Raw genomic sequence first — 20426 nt, 5'->3', positions numbered from 1 at the left:
TTTTAACAGTCCACAGTGTTGATTACATTCCTCTTTCAATTACAATTGCCTGGATATCAACATCCTAGTAGCACTTCACTACTTAGAAAGCCCTATTTTTTCCAAAACCCATGGCTTAAATAAAAAGTTATATACTAGTAATTTGTTCCAAGTTTTATACATTTAACTCATCCTGCTGTGTTTTCCAATAATGTTGATTTATATATTTGTTCATATTTTTCCTTTTTAGTGACACAAAATTACTGCAGTTTATATGCAAGTAAGAGAATTACTCAATACTATTAAAAATAAATCCAGGGGAGAGAGAATCTAAACAGATACTAACTGTGGAAGAAGAAATTGAGTATCAAAAAAGCACTAAATCTAGATAGTTCCATGGGTGAATTCTTTTAATCTTAAAAGATAAGATAATTTTATTTATTTATTTTTAAAAAAGGTTTTATTTATTTATTTGACAGAGACACAGCGAAAGAGGGAATATAAGCAGGGGGCATGGGAGAGGGAGAAGCAGGCTTCCCGCTGAGCAGGGAGCCCGATGTGGGGCTCGATCCCAGGACCCTGGGATCATGACTTGACCCGAAGGCAGACTCTTAACAACTGAGCCACCCAGGTGCCCAAAAGATAAGATTATTTTAATGCTAAACTGAAATACAGAGAAAACCCTAAGACTAATCTCACTTAGGTAATGGTCATAAAGTAAATATTACAAATGTATTCTAGTAGCACATCAGAAGAGTAATATACCATTATTAAAGTATGCAAAATAGATTCTTTTAGACATTGAGAGATACAAATATTGGAACAGACACATTGAAGTTATAAATATTTGTGATATGATTGTATATTTGGAAAACTTATAGGATCTACTGAAAAATTATTAGGGACGATAAGAGAATTCTGTAAGGTGGACACTTTCAAAGTTAATGTAAAATAGTTTTCTTTTAGGGGTGCCTGGGTGGCTCAGTCATTAAGCGTCTGCCTTCAGCTCAGGTCATGATCTCAGGGTCCTGGGATCCAGCCCCTTATCCGGCTCCCTGCTCTGCGGGAAGCCTGCTTCTCCCTCTCACACTCCCCCTGCTTGTGTTTGTTCTCTCCCTGTGTCTCTCTCTCTGTCAAATAAATAAATAAAATCTTAAAAAAAAATGTTTTATACACATAGTAACAAGTTAGAAATATAGTAGAAGAAATAGTCCCATGTAAAATAGCAACTATTAACTAAACAATTAACAAATCATACAGTTAATTTGCAGGGCCTAAAAGAAGAAAACTAAAAATTCAATGAGAACAGTTGAATAAATAAAAAACACACCTTGATTTTTAATTACTGTACTACAATTCAAAATATGTACTCAATTTAAATTGCAAATTGATTAAAATATCAGCTACTTTGCTTATTGCTTGTAGCCTTGGAGAAATTGCTTAACTTCTTTGAGCCTTAATTTTCTCATCTATGAAATGGAGATAATGATGCTACATAAGGTGGTTGTAATTATTAAAATAAGCTCATCCAATAGGGATGGCATATAGTACCCAGTAGCTGTTAGCTGTCATCATATTTATCACTACTCCTACAGCTTCTTTGCACAACTGAGGGCTGGTAAGTCTCAAAATTGGAAAGTTGTGAGTTCTTTTTTAAATCAATGTATAAATTAAATGCAATCTCAAGTATAATGTACCCATAATTTAAGAGGAAAAGTTAGAAAAGGGCTTTGTGTTTCTTCTAGAAAGTAAATATGAGTGGTGCCTGGTTGGCTCAGTTGGTTAAGCATCTCACTCTTGATTTCGGCTCATGTCCTGATCTCAGGATTGTGAGATTGAGACCCGCATCAGGCTCCGTGCTGAGTGTGGAGCCTGCTTAAGATTCTCTCTCTCCCTCTGCCCCTCTCCACTGCTTGTGCACGTGCGCTCGCTCTCTCTAAAAAAAAAAAAAAAAGAAAGAAAAGTATGAGCATAGCAAGGACAGTTCTAGAGGAAAAAAATAGGATGAAGGGAGCCCTTCCGGGTTTTTAAAAATGTAACAGAACATAGTAATAAAGAATATGTACCTGTGCAGGGATAGACAAAGTAATAGAAGAGAGATTGAACACTTAGGCCTGTGTAGAAATGAGAATTTAGTGTATCTGATGATGATTAGCGTATGATGATGGTGATGACATTGTTGTTATAGAATAGATGAGTTATTTAATAAGTGGTCTTGGAAAACTGACTCTATGAGGGGAAAAGGATAAAACAAAACTGGATTTCCTACCTTTTTTTGTGGTCCCCAAATAAATTCTAGATTGTCAATGGAACTGTAAAAAGAGAATTCACAAGGTCAGTATGTTTATAATCTTGAACATGAGGAAGTAGTTTCTAAACAATAAACACAAGCCAGAAAACAAAGATATGAACAAATTCGACTTTATAAAATTTAAATTACACACGGCAGAAATAATTAATAAAATTAATAGACACAACCTGGCAAAAAAGTATATTTGTAACACACATGTCAAGGGTAAGTTTCCTAAATATACAAAAATATGTTAAAATCAGAAAGAATGACAATGACAACCTACTGTAAAAATTGGCAAGATAGCATGTTGCTAGAAAGAAAAAAATAGAAAAAGCAACCAGTAGAAGTTTGAAAAAATTCTTAGCCTCACTTATAGCTGAAGAAAATGCCAATTAAAGCAACAGGATACCATTTTGAAACAGCTGTCTGGTTTGTAAAAATAAAAAGCTTGGGGGCACCTGGGTAGCTCAGTTAAGCATCTGCTTTCGGCTGAAGTCGTGATCTTGGGGTCCTGGGATTGAGCCCCATGTCGGGCTCCCTGCTCAGTGGGGAGCCTGCTTCTCCCTCTCCCTCTGCAACTTCCCCTGCTTGTGTGCTTTCTCTCTCAAATAAATAAATAAAATCTTTAAAAATATTAAAAAGATGAAAAGATTGATGATGCCTGGTGATTTTGGAGTGTAGATTGGTGCTATTTTTTAAAATTTTAAGTACATATACCTTTTGGCCCAGGAATTTTACATTAAAGACTTTTTCCTAAAGATGTTTTAGGTGTAAATAGTCACTGCTGGATGTATAAGGACATTTATCACAGCATCATATAGCATTGCCAAACTAAATAAGACCAACAAACTAAATGTCCTTTGATGGTGGGTGGGCTATGATAAATTATGGTATATCTTTACATACTATGAAGCTATTAATAAGAACACAGTAAATTTACATAGATATATATGAAAGGTGATATTTATGAAAAAAGCCTGTTGTAAATCAATCCATCAATATGATCTTTCTGTAAAAAAAAAACCTTCAAAAATTTATACTTATATATAAATAGAAATTTTGTCCAAGAATACCCTATAAAACTTAATAATCATTGCTTTGCCTTGGGGGAAGGAATATGGAGAATTGGGGAATGAATATAACTTTGTCATTTTAGTTTACACTCTGCTGTACAGGTTGGATTATTTTTTTGATATGTATATTTGGCAGTATCAAGGAAACCAAAGATAAATAACTTTGAAAGAGGATCATTTTCAGAGTGAGAGGGTATTCTGTCTATAATTCTTTATGGCTAATATGTGTATGTACATGTTCATAAATCCATTACTGACTTATATTAGGTGAGGAAATAATTAGGAAGCATTGTAGTGAACTATATGTTGGTGTTGCTGGGATCCTAGGACTTTTCCTGCATTCTAATGGGCATCATTGGGCTCAGTTTGAATTCTAACTGTATACTCTATGTCTCTTTCTCATTTCTTGTCTTTAACTACTTTTTGTGTTCTTGGGGAGGATGGAGAGAGTGTCCTTTGGTAGTGGAAAAGAAGAAAAACCTAGTATTTATTGTTTTGGTTGTATTACACTGTATTTAGTACATCAAGACATCTCATCTTTGCTTTTGCCTCCAAGGTCCTGGTTTAGAAGTAGAGCTTAGTTTTGAGTGACCACACCTGGGTGTCCAGACTGTCCAGGAACTGAGTAGAATTTTGTAGGTATGGTAGCCGAAGCTCAGACTTCTTCTGAACGTTGGCCAGAAACTAGATAAACTGTCCTGGTTAATCCCTGATTATTTGTATCTTAAGTACATATTTAAAGGTATTTTAAATTTGTAATTATATCACTGTCCTTCTAAAAAATTATCCAAAAGGAGACTATTAAATTATAAAACTGAGGAATTTTTTTTCCTTAATTTGTGGAGCTATTAGTGGGTAGAAGAAAGTATAAGAGAGCATACTAGTCAGGAGCTAAAATGCTGGAAAAATTCTCTCTCTTCCTTTGTTCTCTATTCCCTTTCTTCCCTTTTGCCTTACTTTCTTGAGAGCTAGTCTTCCTGTAGGCAGGATTATCTCTAAAGAGATGTGGCTTAGTCTGTGGCAAATTATTCTTTTGTGCTTTTCTCTTTTCCCCAGCCTCTAAGATACCTGATATAAATTAAATTGGGTTATTTAATAATGTGACACAAACATGAAAGTTAATCTTAAAGGAAAGAAGTCTTAAATCACCTTTAAAGGGCTGTATTTATATATGTGATAAAATGGAAAATGGGAAGAGCCCAGTTTATATTTCTTTATACATGTTTAATTCCATGTCTGTTCTTTAAAACCTATCCACACACAAATATATATATGAAAATCTTCCTTTTCTCCTTCAGACTGCCTCAGCTGATGATGAATATTACAAATTGTGTGAAAACAGTACAGGAATTTGTGTCTACTACAGGGTTTTCTCATTGTTTATTAAGATTTAGTCAATATAAGAGTTGTCTGGGGGTGCTTATTAAAATTTCTGATTCCCTGGCTCTACTTCCAGGGTTTCTGATTCCTTAAATTTGGGGTGAGCCCTGGGAATCTTCACTTTAAACCTGCATCCGGGTGTTACTGTTCTAGGTCTTGAGTAGATCACAGTGAGATACGGTACTTTGGCCAATCACTGGACACTAGGTATTTATTACTGAAAACAGTTGCCAGAGTTCATAAAGTGGTTTCGCGCGTGCGCGCGTGTGTGTGTGTTCCTGTATCTATCTATCATCTACCTATGCACCTGAGTGTTTTATAGTCTTCCAAAGGCTCTGGAAGGAAAATAGAAAACTGGGGTAGCCTGGAAGATTTATGATTGTTCCATTAAGGTCACAAGTAATTATTGAGCCCTACAATAAGGTTGGAGGTGTTAGTAGCTGTACTAAAAGACTTACTGTATTAATGCTCTAAAAAAACCAACAGCTATGATTCCCCTTTTCTGACACCTTCATATGTATTTTTTTTGCTTTTTGTATTATTTCTACTGTTGATTTAGGAAAACCAGGATTGATGAGCGTATCGTATTGTATCTTTTTTGTTAATTCAGAAGTATGATTGAATTGATAAATTTATATATTCTCTGTCACAGGGCTTGGAGTTTGGACACTATGTGGTGTTACAAATAGTTTCAAATGGTCAATAAGGGTTTTTTTTTTTTTGGTGAAAATTTGAGTATATTTCTTTTCCCAGAAAGATACTGTATTTGGAAATGTTCAGGGGAAAGACTTTTTGGTTAAATAGCATGAAGGAATTAAGATATTTACCTATGTGTATTCTTTGGATACCCTTGTGTTTGTGTGTAAGGATTTCTGGATTTCTCCATAGCAGTCCGTGTATACTTTGGATACTCTTGTCTTTGTGCACATGGGTTTCTATGTTTTACCATAGCAACAACTTTTTTCCTTGAGTTGTAAACAAATTAAATTATCCTGGTCCAGAGTTTATCACATTTAATGAAATTCTTGAAATTCTTAGGCAATGAAAATAACAGAAAAGAAATTTGGGTGATTTAATTTTCATAAAATGTTGCTTTATGTTACAGTCATCATATAGAAACTCTAGTATAGTTATATTTTATAACAGGCTGATTTTGTATGCTTGTGAAGAAATCGAACACTTTATTTCTTGAATCTTGACCCTACACAGTGCCTCCTTTTCACAGACATGCTTGATAAATCCTAGGTAAATAGAATATAAGTGGAGTAAAGTGATAGGTATGATATGAAGTTATTAGTAATGCAGATATATTATGTTATATTTTGTGATAGTATGGTATAAAGAATTAAACTTTTTTAATAGTGCATTTTAATAGTGCTTTTTATTATAAAAATCAAGAATATTTTAACCCCCAAGATTTTTCTTTTACCTATGTTTTATAAATTTTAGCATAAGAGCAAGACAAATTCTGGAAGTTTATTGATGACAAAAAGTTGTTTCCCTCTTTCTTATATAGCCCCTTTTAGGAAAGTGAAAGCTGTACTAGCTTGGAGCTTTCTGCTTCATTCACTTTTGTATTTAAAATTGCTCTAGTTTCCAGTTTCTAAAGAAAATGGCTTGTTATGGGCTGTATAGTCTTAATTTTTAAAATACAGTAAATTTTCATGTACTACACTTTAATTTGCTGGCTAAAATACTGACTTTAAAGTTTAGCTATTGAGATGATAAGAACTCTTACAAATATAGGTGCAGTTTATGTAATTAGTGCTTCTTTATATGGATACCTTTAACTTCAATGACCTGATTTTTCTCTTTAATATCTTTAATATTCAGAAGAAGTAGTTTGTGATTTTTTTTTTTAATAAGGAAATTTTTAAAAAAGTTACATAAGGGACCATGATGTCTGGGGCAAGAAGAGGCCAGAAAGAAATAGAATATATTGTTTAAAGAATCAAAATGAACAGTTCACATACACTGGTGTTTGTTCATTTTATTTGTGCAAGAGTGCTGGTCATGTCAGAGGTATTTTGGAACGGTTGGTTCAGTAATTTGGCCTACTGTCTTTTTTTCTCTATAACAGTTTTTCTGTTTTCTACTACACCTTGCACATCCACCAATCCAAGACACCCTCTAGGTGAGTATTTTTCTAGTTATCAAATGGCATCACTTGTTCCCAAGACAGTTGCCGCTTCACTAAAACTAGACTTTATTTTTCTACTCTGAATCTGGTTAATTGATTTCACAGAGTGTATCTTATGCCACAACTTTAAAAGTTACCAGCAAACTGCTGAAGAGCTGTTTTTACATTATGGAAAAATCACAATAGGATTAAACTTTTTTTCTGGATTTTTAAATACCATTTTTAGACTATTCTTTTTGAATTTTCATTACAAAAGCTGGAGAATTAGAACAGGTTGGCTATATATTTAAAGAAAATATGAAAGTTTAAATATCCTGAGATCACATGGGGTAAGGAATTAAAAATAACACTTGTTTTATTAGTGCTTTTAAAGTTTTCTAGAAATTAAGGATGTTTTTGCTGTAAAGGTTTAGGAGAGAAATTTTGAAAATAGCCCCTGGGTATTGATACTGCATGTAGTTAGATTAATTGTAAAATCAGGTAATTATACATTCATGGACCGGAAAGCTTAACCCTTTTTATTTTTCTGTATTTGTCTTAGGCTTTTTTCTTTCTGATTTTTCCCCCCTTTAGCTTTTAAAATATAATTTTTTTAAAAGTTCTACTGATAAAGATATTTTCCTAAAGTCTTTAGAAATAATTCAGTAGGATATCATGTTCACTTTGTTAATTTGGGGAGAATTGGATGAAAAGAGGAAAGAAATAGGAAAAAAAACCCCTCAACTCTTGTAGAATTGGTGATGCTTTTGTTTCTAGTTCAGCCTTGCAAATGAGTTTAAAATACCTGTAGTACTGCATTATTTAATTTCTGGCTCTGTAGAGTTTTTGTTTATCACTTAACCTTCTGTTGCTTTGCCCTTACTCTTTGGTACTGATTAGCAGCTAGATGTTCTCAACACATACTTCTGGAAAATCTAACTTACAAGTGTTAGAACGAAAGGCTACATTTTATGTTTTTTAAAAAAGGCATGGTTTCTCATTTCTCCTTGGGCATGTGGTAACTTGCATGGCTGAATTAGGTGGTTAGTTTTGAGAGGTTTCTCAGTAGGCTGTATAGCTCATTAGTCTTTTTCATGTAATCACACTTTTTTCCCTGCTGACTCTCCCTAGTTTTACCAGCACAGAATGGGAATTGGAAAGACAAAAGGCATTCATTTGGTCACTGTCTTCCGCATACCATCCCTGATTTGGGTGGCATGTAACAATTTTTTTTGGGGGGGGGAATTAAATGCCTCACTTGCCTTTGTGCTCCTGTGTGGTTCCTTCCTTTTGCCAATATTTATGCTTGTTTTTCTCTTATGAATCTTCTACAAGAACTTTGGAAAACAATAATCCTTGGATTTTCAAGATCCAGGATAAGAGGGTGCGTGTTTGCAGAAAAGGTCAAAATTTGAGAGTCCTGGAGTTGTACTGTACAACTGTTCTGGATTGGTGGATATGCAAATATTAAAGGAAGGGAAGGAGCAAATATTACTTTTGATGTGAGTGATCATAACATCTACATTTCCAATTTGGGGGAAAATTTTTATTTCAGCATCTTCCATCTGGTTTATTAAATTGGCAATACATTTTATTTTACACAGAATGTTTAAGCTTTATAAAATGTGGCATTTGAAAAATTCATGCAAGTGGTAGGCTTACTCATTAAAGAAAAATAATCATTGTGATTCTTAGGAACGTTTCTGATAATCCTAATGGTTTGGAATATTAGATAAAAAATATTATATCATTATTTCTCTATCTTGCACATTACACAGGTTAATTGAAACATGTTTAAAATAAGGGAAAGTAGTAGACAATTTTAGAAATAGAATTCTGAAATTGAAGAAAGATTTTTACATTTATTCTTTCACTTGTTGAAAGCATTGAAGAGATGCCATATTAACCCACGAGAATTTGTTGATGGGCTATTGAGCTGTTGTTGACATATGTAAAGGGCAGTAGTTCTGCTTGGCAGCTTACTAATAGCCAACCTGGTCCTTATTGGCGTATGTTGGCAGAGTGTGACTGAAGCTATGGTTAGGACTCTTTTTAACACTTGAGGAAACTTTAGTTTGTATTGTCTGACAATGGGAGTGTCTCAGAGCTTTTTGCTAATTCATTTATTGCTCTTTAGTGATGTGAGGGTATTTTGTGACTACTTTATTATGGAGGATTGAATTAAGGTAATAGGAGGTAAACAAGTGGTTCAGCAGGTAGTTCATTAATTTTAAACTCTAGGGTGGTACATTGTGGTAAGAAGGTTTATTTAATTCATATATTTAGTGATTTTAGGGAATGTGCACAAACATGGAAACTATGTCTTCCTTCTCTTCTTTGTGCTTACTGATACCATTCTGACACGGTTGACATATAGGTGCATGTTTATCTCTTTATTTGCAGCATATTTTATAGTGGTATTTTGCTTTATTATCTTTACTTGGTAGATAAGTGGAGTGATTTGATACCTTTATACTATTAAATACTGAATAGGAATAACAAAATGGCAAAAAACCCCACAGCCCTTCTTTTTTTAGGTGGGGCAAGGGTAGATGGAAGCTATTATGTGAGACTTGAATATTACATCTTGAACAGCTTAAATATTTGAGCTGAGAATAATTACAGTAACACGCCTGACACATTTCATGTATTTGGGGGTTACTGAGTAAACTTTAGAATAAGATCAATTTTTATTTTTAATGCCAGTTCTTTCCTTAATTAGATTTTTCGTGAAGCTCGAAGAACAGTACCTAGTATTGTTTACATGCCTCACATTGGTGATTGGTGGGAAGCTGTCAGTGAAACTGTGAGAGCAACTTTTCTGACATTGCTACAAGATATACCATCATTTTCACCTATATTTTTATTGTCTACCTCTGAAACCATGTACAGTGAACTGCCTGAAGAGGTAAGAAGTGATTATTTACCTTATTGTTTTGAAATAGTTGATCTTGTAACTTGGACACATTCTAATTTATTTAACAAAATAAATACTGTTTAGATTCATGCTTTGGTTATATCACTTATTAGCTCTGTGACTTAAGAAAGTTAGTTAATGATTTAAGTTTCAGTTTCTTTTTTGGTGTGCTCATGATATATTTATCACTGTTACTGTGAAGATTGTGATAATTCATGTTTAGACCAGAGCCCAACATATATATGGTATGTACTGTAAAGGCCTAAGCTGTATCACAGTTAGTTCCATTACAGTTAGCCTTCTTGTTCTTACTGTCTGGTAGATTATTTGGTGGGATTGGACCTTTCAGTTCTTTCCTTGGTATCATTATTGTTAATTTGACTGTTACTACTGCTGTGCATATTTTGCAAATCTGATATTTAGTTTTTATGAGTTCAAAGCCAACTCATATTTAACATATTAGGATCAAAGGTAAAATCACATTTGTTTCAGCAGAAAATAGTAGTCAACTCATGTGAATGAAATTGATTTTTACAAAATGTGTGTTTTTAACACCCTAAGTTTACTAGGTCTTGAAATGATCACCTTTAGAAATGCTTAGCAGTATTTTGCCCAGGTAACACAGTTTATATAAAAGATTTTGCATGTTTTAAAAGCTATAATGTAAACCTTGATTATATAGAATTTTATGATTAAGATATCTGTTTACTGAGATCTTTTGTTCTGTTTAGTACTTGTTAGCTATCTTGCTAAAATCAGTACACTTACTGATTTTGTAAATACATATATTAAATGTAGAGTAATTCATTTTTGGTTATTCAGAATCTGATATTCTTAATTAAGACCATTAATCACAATGGTTTTTTTAAATTTTATCATAGGGGCCAATAAAGTTTAGTAGAATGCTATATGTAGTAAGAGTCAGAAAAACCAAGTTGTACTGACTTATTGGTCTTTTGATTTTGGATAAACTTTTGAACCTAGGATAGTCTCAGTTGCCTCATCTATAAAATGTGGATAATAACAGGCTTCTTGGTGTGAGATAATATATGTGAATTTATGTTAGAAACCACAGAGCTATAAAATATTTGGTATTATGAAGTAGGAATGTACTTGAAATTGATTTAAATGGATTGAACCTGGACATAACCTAGAAGCCACTTTTTTTAATTTTTATTTATTTATTTTTTTAAAGATTTTATTTATTTATTCATGAGAGACAGAGGGAGAGAGAAAGGAAGAGAGAGAGAGAGAGAAGCAGAGGGAGAAGCAGGCTCCCAAGGAGCAGGGAGCCTGATGCGGGACTCGATCTCAGGACCCTGGGATCATGACCTGAGCTGAAGGCAGATGCTAAATGACTGAGCCACCCAGGTGCCCTAGAAGCCACTTTTAAAAATTAGATCCTCACTGTCAAGTAGTTTTATTATAATTTTATAAGAGATAAAGAAAATTTGGGGTAATTGAGGGTTCTCCTTAGGAATATATAATTAACTGATGTTTTCCTTATATTGTCTGATAAATTTGTAAATAAAAGTCTTATGAACCCATTTTCTTGATACAGCAATATTGCCTACTCCTGCTGTCTGTTCACATATGTGATTTCACTTTTGGTTTAGTTCTTTTTTTTTTTTTAAAGTAAGCTCCATGCCCAGAGTGGAGCCCAATACAGGGCTTGAACTCACAACCCTGGGATCAAGACCTAAGCTGAAATTAAGAGTCAGATGCTTAACTGACTGAGCCACCCAGGCTTCCCTGCTGGTTTAGTTTTTTAAAGCTAACATTGTATCATACAAATTTTCAGTGTTGCTATATTGTTGTTACAGTTTTTAATGGATTCAACTTATTCATTATTTGTTTACCAGTACCCTTAATTAGTAGCTAAAATATTAGAGAGTTGCTAGCTGAAATTTCAGCTTTTTTTTCCCCTTTGTTTTCTCTGTTCTTTACACTTATTAACCAAGTAGCTAGCAAAGCTATCATGGATATTCACATTTGTGGGGAAAGGATTATGAGAATTCTTAGATTACTCATTATATAACATGTTTTATACTTACTGTTCTTCAGAAATCCTTCCCTGCCCCTAAGCCTTTCATTTAAATTTCAGCTTTGCCATTAGAATGCTTGCTTTGTTTAGGTTACAAATTGAGATAGTAGTGAACAATAGCACATATTGTTAAATATTTGGTGAATAAATGAAAAGCATAGAGAATTGCAGATTAAGTAACTACAGTTAGCAAAGTACCTGATCTGTAGAAGAGATGAAGTAGACACTGGGTGGCAAAAAACCCAAGTGATTCTAAAAGAAGGAAATGGCCAGTTATTAGAGTGCCTTTAAGAAAATACAATGGGGAAAAAACAAAGAAAATATAGTAGGACAGTGCAGAGGATCATAGGAGAAGAGAGGGAAAACTGAATGGGAAAGTCATTAGAGAGGGAGAAAAACCATGAAAGACTCTTAACTATAGGAAACAAACGGAGGTTTGCTGGAGGGGAGGTTAGTTGGGGGGATGGGGTAATTGGGTGATGGTCATTAAGGCGGACACGTGATGAGCACTGGGTCTTATATGCAACTGATGAATTATTAAACTCTATATCTGAAACTAATGATGTACTATATGTTGGTTAATTGAATTTAAATAAAAAATACAGTGGATAATTTAAAAGTAAAATACAGATTTTAACCTGTCAAATAGGCAGATATAGAAAAACAGTTGAATAGGGCGCCTGGGTGGCTCAGTTGGTTAAGCGACTGCCTTCGGCTCAGGTCATGATCCTGGAGTCCCAGGATCGAGTCCCGCATCGGGCTCCCTGCTCAGCAGGGAGTCTGCTTCTCCCTCTGACCCTCTTCCCTCTCGTGCTCTCTATCTCTCATTCTCTCTCTCTCAAATAAATAAATAAAATCTTAAAAAAAAAAAGTTGAATAAACCTCTCCAGGGCAGTCCAAGTAATAGATTTAAATATGTACACACGTTATGGCTCAGCAATACCATTTATGGGTAATTATCTGAAGAGTTTTTCACGAACTAACACAAAGATACAGTGTAGACCACGCGAAAAATACAAGAGTATTTATTATAGCTTTTCTTCATAGATTGGAAACTGTTTAAATGTCATATTGTAGGAAATTGGCTAAGTTATAGATTTCTTCCATGAAACACAATAAAACCTTTAAAATATTGATGTAAAAAATAATGTTGTGGGGTCCTGGCTCAGTTGGTAGAGTATGTGACTCTTGATCACAAGGTTGTGAGTTTGAGCCCATGTTGGATGTAGAGATTACTTAAAAATAAAATCTTAAAAAAAAAAGTCATGAAAAGATGTTGTGAATACATTGTTAAAAAATACAGGTAATCAGTATGTATAGTATCCAAGTTTATATAGAAATAACTATATAGTAGTTGTATAGTTTTATATATTTAAATAAAACTACATAAATATAACTGTTAACAGAAGTGTTAATAGTAATTATTTCTGAGTATTAAGATTATAATAATTTTGATTTATCTGTATTTTCTGAATCTTGTGTACTAAATGCTATTATTCTCAGAAAATAAACTCAGAGATGAAAAGGAAAGGTTCTCCACGCAGCTTTTAAAATAGAACAAAACCAAAAAAGAATTAGTTACCATGGGGGTAATGTTTTGTTTGTTTGTTTTTTAAGATTTTATTTATTTATTTGACAGATAATGAGAGCAGGAACACAAGCAGAGGGAGTGGGAGAGGAAGAAGCAGGCTTCCTGCGGAGCAGGGAGCCCAATGAGGGGCTCCATCCCAGAACCCTGGGATCATGACCTGAGCCGAAGGCAGATGTTTAATGACTGAGCCACCCAGGCTCCCGTTTGTTTGTTTTTAAGATTTATTTATTTATTTTAGCATATGCAAGCAGGTGTGAGGGGTGGGGAGGGGCAGAGGGAGAGGGAGAGAGAATGGCAAGCGGACTCCCTGCTGAGCACAGAGCTAGTCATGGAGCTCCATCCCATGACCCTGAGATCATGACCTGAGCTGAAATCAAGAGTCGGACGCTTAACCAACTGAGCCACCTAGGCGCCCCCCCGCCCCGGGCAGGGGTAATGTTTTATTAGGAATATAAAACTACTTTCTTTCTGTGGGACAAAGTAATAATTTCATCTTTTAGAGCTCTTTAACATTCTCTTGTAGATGTTTCTTTGTAGTTACATCTCTCTCCTAATCTAGTAGTTCCCAAAGTAAGCTTCTACTTAAGGCAGTACATTGGGATATTGAAAAAAACATTAGAACTTGATTTGTCTTCATATTAAGTATTGTGTATATATACGTTTTATAATAGAAATAGTATTAGTAGAATATATATTTAAAGAGTATATTAAATATACTAGAAGAGATATTTTCAGATTTTTTTTTTTAACTGATGAGGTGTTAGATAAAAAAAAGTTTGGAAAACATTGCTCTAAATCAGCTGTTATCCAAGTGTGGTTCAAGGACTTCTGTGGGCCCCACAAGACTTTCAGGGAGATGTCACATTTCTCTTTTTTTCTAACTACATATCTGCTTGAATATGGGTTTCTTCATGTACTACAGTCAAAACAACATATTGTAACAGATTGAATGCAGAAGCAGAAATGAGAATTCAGTTGTCTCTTAGTAAGCCAGACATTAGAGATTTGAGGAAATGTAGAACAGTGCCATTTTTCTTGCTAAATTTTATTTTTTTATTATTATTTTTTTGCTAAATGTTATTTTGTATATGTTTTATATTTTGAAAAAATATATTTTTTAAAAGAACATATTTTTCAAAATACATTTTCAGTGCTAATATGTAATAGGATTTAATTGAATATATAATTTGGAGTGCTCTTAGTTTTAATTTTAATACATAATTATGGACAGATGTAACCCACATAAACTGAAGCTCTTTTGGGTTCCTAAGTGTTTGTTTTTTTTTTAAAGATTTTATTTATTTACTTGACAGAGACACAGCGAGGGAGGGAACACAAGCAGGGGGAGTGGGAAAGGGAGAAGCAGGCTTCCCGCCGAGCAGGGAGCCCAATGTGGGGCTCGATCCCAGGACCCTGGGATCATGACCTGAGCCAAAGGCAGATGCTTAATGACCTAGCCACCCAGGCACCCTCCTAAGTGGGTTTTTTTTTTTTTTAATATTTTATTTATTTATTTGACAGAGAGAGACACAGCGAGAGAGGGAACACAAGCCGGGGAAGGGGGAGAAGGAGAAGCAGGCCTCCCGCCGAGCAGGCCTGATGTGGGGCTCGATCCCAGGACCCTGGGATCATGACCTGAGCCGAAGGCAGACGCTTAATGACTGAGCCACCCAGGCGCCCCCTCCTAAGTGGTTTTTAAGAGTTTAATAAGATCCTGAGACCAAAACGTTTGAGAACCTTTGACCTAGACCACAAACTCTTTGAGAGGAGGGGACTGTCTTGCCTTCACTTCTCTACTTCTTGACATATTGGAATTGCTTAGTAAATGTTTGTTGCATAAAAAATAGGAATTTACCACTGAATCACCACACATTGGCTTGAGCTCTTGCTCGGCCTCATTTCTTTTTTATTTTTGTAAAATTCTAGTGTAGTAGGTAAATTTTACTTTTGTGGACCCTGCAGACTCTTTCTGAGAATAGTTGGAGAATTTTAGCTGAGTTACATGGGAATTGCGAATTATTTCTCTTCAGGAGAATTAGAAAAAAGAAAAGAGGATTGAGCATAGGAAAGGGACTTTTAAACAGGGAAGCAGATAAAAAGTAGAAATATTTGTAGGAAGGAAAACAAACTTTGGTCAGAAAGAATTGTGCTTACATTTCTGAACAGATTCACAGTATGTATTTTGGTATTAAATTGTTATATGGGCAGGCTCAAAATGATATAATTGGAAGTGAATTTTATTTTATTATTAATTTTATTTATTTATTTTAGAGAGGAAGGGGAGAGGGACAGAAGAGAGAATCTTAAGCAGGCTTCATGTCCAGTGTAGAGCCCCATGTAGGGCTCAGTCTCACAACCCTGAGGTCATGACCTGAGCCGAAATCAAGAGTCGGATGCTTAACTGAGCCACGCAGGTGCCCCTGGAAATGAATTTTAAGGAAATATCTCCTCAGCTACACTTAGGAAAGTAAAGATCACAAGCAGCATTTTGTTATTTCAGTATTTCGTGTCTTTTTGTGTCTCTCGGTTTATCATGGGAACTGGGAGTTAAAAATCAGTAACTTAAGTAGAAAAATCAAGTTGGGGCATTGAAAACTCAGATGAATGATTCATGTGTACAAGAGAAATATCTTAGTATTGATTTTTTTGTTGTAAAACAATCATGATTCTTAAAATTTACAAGGAAAGAGGTCATTGCAAGTCTTTTAAAATCACAACTATCTCTAGTAAATGAACATGAATTATTACTATGTTAAGGTAAAATGTTATTATTTATTTTTATTTAGTGAATTATTTACTTAATTTTGTTTTGAGGAAAGCAAATTTTATTCACAAAAGGTGTCTTAGGTTCATTTCTGACCTAATTTCCCATTCCTTTTATCTTTGACATCTTTAGTCTTAAAACACTATTTTTCCCCATTACAGAGTTTGAATGAACTCTGCCTTTAAAACTGGGGACTGACAACTCCAACATTTAATAAATGAGGTAAAACGAAAAGATTTTGGTAATGAAAGAATTGCTGCCACTTATGCAACTATGTCCCAGGCACTGTAGAAGCCAGTTCCATATATTATCTAACTCAAGTTTTTTAACTGTTTAGTAATAAGGAAAGTATTCTTGTTGTTTTCCCATTTGACAGATAAAGAAACTGAAGCCAAGAGGGGTAAAGTATCTTGCCTAGGATCTCACAGCTAGTATGGCAGAGCAAAGTTTTAAATCCAGGTTTATCTGATTACAAAGGTCATGCACTTAAAATGCATTGTACTCTTTCAGACTGCAGAGAGATCCATTTCTGGATATTGTGATGCTTAGGCTGATGAGTGGTCAGGGAAGTAAGAGTTTTTATTTATCAATTTAAAACCGTTGTTTATTCATCAAAAATTTATTGTGTGCCTATCATGTGCAATGCATTGTTATAATAAGTGAATTAGCTGCCTTATGCAGTCTCTATGTGTACACACACATGGAATACTAACAAATTGATGCATATATACATGTACATATTTCTAGTATGGTAAATCTTTGTAGAATGAATGAATAGGTGAAAAACCAAAAGATAGCCACTGTTCTCTAATAATTCAGTTTAGAGTGGGGCACCTGGGTAGCTCAGTCGGTTAAGTGTCCGACTCTTGATTTCGGCTCAGTCATGATCTCAGGGTCGTGAGGTCAGGCTCCACACTCAGTGCAGACTCTGCTTGAAATTCTCTTTCCGTCTCCCTCTGTCTCCCCAATAAATAAAAAAAATATATATATTAAAAAGTTTAGAGGGAAGAAGATACCTGAAAAAAATAATACAGTATGAGAAGTGCTGTGATAGTATAATATAAAAAAACACGATCCATAAAAGGAAAAACTGATAAAGTCAGGTTTATCAAAATTAAAAATTTTTAAAAAGGCACCATTAAGAAAATGAGAAAATAAGCCACAAACTCGGAAAAAAATAAAAACAAAAAAAATATTTCAAATACATCAAATTGCATCTCTTGATAAGACTTAAATCCAGAATGTATTAAGAACTCTTTCAGGATGCCTGGCTGGCTTAGTCACTAGAGAATGTGACTCTTGATCTTTGGGTCATGAGGTTAAGCCTCATGTTGGGCGTAAAGAATACTTAAAAAAAACTCACCACAAGACTGTGACAAATGATTTTCAACAAGAGTGTGAGGACCATTCATGGGGAAAAGATAGTCATTTCAACAAACGGTGCTGGGAAAACTGGATATCCACATACCAAAGAAATGAATTGGACCCTTATTTTATACCATATGCAAAAATTAACTCAAGATGGATCAAAGAACTAAACAGAAGACTTAAAACTATAAAACCCTCAGAAGAAAGCATAGTAGAAAAGTTTTACGACTTTGGATTTAGTAATGATTTCTTTCTTTTTTTAAAGATTAATTAATTAATTAATTAATTAGACAGCACACAAGCAGGGGGAGTGGCAGGCGGAGGCAGAGGGAGAAGCAGGCTTCCCGCTGAGCAGGGAGCCTGATGTGGGACTCGATCCCAAGACCCTGGGACCATGACCTGAGCCGAAGGCAGTTGCTTAACCAACTGAGCCACCCAGGCGCCCCTAGTAATGATTTCTTGGCTGTACACTACAAGTACAGGCAACAAAAGAAAAAATAGATAAACTGCATTTCATCAAAATTAAAAACTTGTTGCATCAAAGGGCACTATTAACAGACTGAAAAAACCCACAGAATGGCAGAAAATATTTGCAAATCATATAAGGGGTTGGTATCCAGAGTATATAAGAATTCTACAACTCAAGAACAAAAAAAAACCCCAACCAACCAAACTTCCCCTAAAGGAGATACTCAAATGGCCAATAGCACATGAAAAGATGCTGAACATCACTAATCAAAAGGGAAATTCAAATTAAGACCACAATGAGATATCAGTTCATACCCATTAGGATGGCTGTTAACATAAAAACGGAAAATAACTAGTGTTGGTCAGGACGTGAAGAAATTGGAGCCCTTGTGTGTTGCTGGTGGGAATATAAAATTGTGCAGCGTCATTGAAAATAAATGGTACAGGGGCGCCTGGGTGGGTCAGTTGGTTGGGTGACTGCCTTCGGCTCAGGTCATGATCCTGGAGTCCCTGGATCGAGTCCTGCATTGGGCTCCCTGCTCGGCAGGGAGTCTGCTTCTCCCTCTGACCCTCCCCCCTCTCATGTGCTCTCTCTCTCTCTCTCTCTCTCATTCTCTCTGTCTCAAATAAATAAATAAAATCTTTAAAAAAAAAAATGGTACAGTGATTCCTTAAAAAGTTAAACAGAATTACCATATGATCCAGCAATTCTGCTTTTGGATATACACTCAAAAGAAGTGAAAGCAGGGATTCAAACAGGTATTTGTATACCCATGTTCATAGCAGCATTATTCACAATAGCCAAAAGGTGGAAACACACAAATGTCCATCACCAGAGAGATGGATAAAGAAAATGTGGCATATACATACAGTATAACATTATTTAGCTTTAAAAAGGAAGGAAATTTTAACACATGCTACAACATAGATAAACCTTGAAGACATTATGCTAAGTGAAATAGGCCTGTCACTAAAGGACAAATAAATGATTCCTCTTTTAAAAAGTTCCTAGAGGGGGCGCCTGGGTGGCTTCGTCGGTTAAGCCTCTGCCTTCGGCTCAGGTCATGATCCGCAGTCCTGGGATCGAGCCCACATCGGGCTCCCTGCTTGGCAGGAAGCCTGCTTTTCCCTCTCCCACTCCCCCTGCTTGTGTTCCCTCTCTCGCTGTGTCTCTCTCTGTCAGATATATAAATAAAATCTTTAAAAAAAAATAAAAATAAAATAAAAAGTTCCTAGAGTAGTCGGGTTTACACAAAGTAGAATGGTGATTGTCAGGGTTGGGGAGAGGAAGAATATGGGGAGTCAGTATTTACTGGATACAGTATTTCACTTGGGGAGGATGAAAAAGTTCTGTAGTTAGATGGTATGATAGTTGCATAACAATGTGAATATACTTAATTTTACAGGTTGTATAATTAAAAATGATAAAAATGGCAAATTTTAAGTTATGACTATTTTGCCACAATTAAGGTAAAAAAGACTACAAGTTAAGATTTAAATAGACATTTCACCGAAGAGTATATATTCTCTTGGGCTAATAAAGCATGAGAAAAGATAATATCATTAGTCATTCAGGAATGGGATACCACTGCACAACCACTAGACAGTATTGAGTGTCGGCAAAGGATGTTAGAGAAACTCAGGCTTATATGCTGGTGGTGGAATTATAAAGCATGCAGTCATTTTTTGAAAAATTGGCACTTCTTAAGATGTTAGTCATAAACTTATGATATGACTCAGCATTTCCACTCCCAGGTAACTACAGAAGGAAATATGTTCACACAAAGACTTGGATGCAAACGTTCCTACTACCATTATTCATAATAGTGGAAACAGCCCATTATTCAATATTCACTGGTGATTGGTGAAACCAAACATTGTTATATACACACAGTGAAATACTGTTCAGCATTAAATGGAATGAACTACTGACACATTCTACAACATGGATGAGCTTTAATATATTATGCTAAATGAGAGAAGCTAGACAAAAAAAGACTACATGATACACAATTTCTAGAAAAGGCACATCTCTAGAGATAGTAAATCAGTGGTTGGGTGGGGAGTGTGAGCATGAGTAGGGATTGATGGCAGATGGACATGAGGGAGATCTTTGGAGGTAATGGAAAGGTTTTAAAACTGACTTGTGTTGTTGCACAACTGAATTAATTTACTAAAAATCATTGAACTTAAAAAAAGTTTAATGAGGGATATTAGAAGGTATGCCCGAGTGTATCTGGGAAAGTCAGAGAAAGCATCACCCAGAAACCATTGGCTTGAGTGGAGAGTTAAAAACAGGGTTAAGAAAGAGTGGAAAGCACATATAGAGATCACCGTGAACCAGTGTGAAACTCCTTTCAGGGAGTTATATGAGGCTTCTTGTCTAGTTGTTGCATGAAATTTGAGGCTGAGAATGTCAGAAGATAGAGC

The 20426-nt window shown here is 35.0% G+C and overlaps 1 protein-coding gene across 2 annotated transcripts in view; it reads left to right on the top strand.

Annotated features, from left to right (window-relative positions):
• ATAD2B (ATPase family AAA domain containing 2B) overlaps positions 1–20426 on the top strand; it is a 168597-nt gene that overhangs the window by 107027 nt on the left and 41144 nt on the right. For both annotated transcript variants that reach the window (XM_027621587.2, XM_027621586.2), the window contains exon 19: positions 9567–9752. In XM_027621587.2, the coding sequence (XP_027477388.1) occupies positions 9567–9752 (186 nt within the window). The remainder of the gene's footprint in view (positions 1–9566; positions 9753–20426) is intronic.

This window comes from Zalophus californianus, chromosome 8 (assembly GCF_009762305.2).
Source record: "Zalophus californianus isolate mZalCal1 chromosome 8, mZalCal1.pri.v2, whole genome shotgun sequence".
NCBI classification, from domain to species: domain Eukaryota; kingdom Metazoa; phylum Chordata; class Mammalia; order Carnivora; family Otariidae; genus Zalophus; species Zalophus californianus.
The sequence above is the reverse complement of the archived record's forward strand: the minus strand, read 5'-3'. Positions and strand labels throughout refer to the sequence as shown.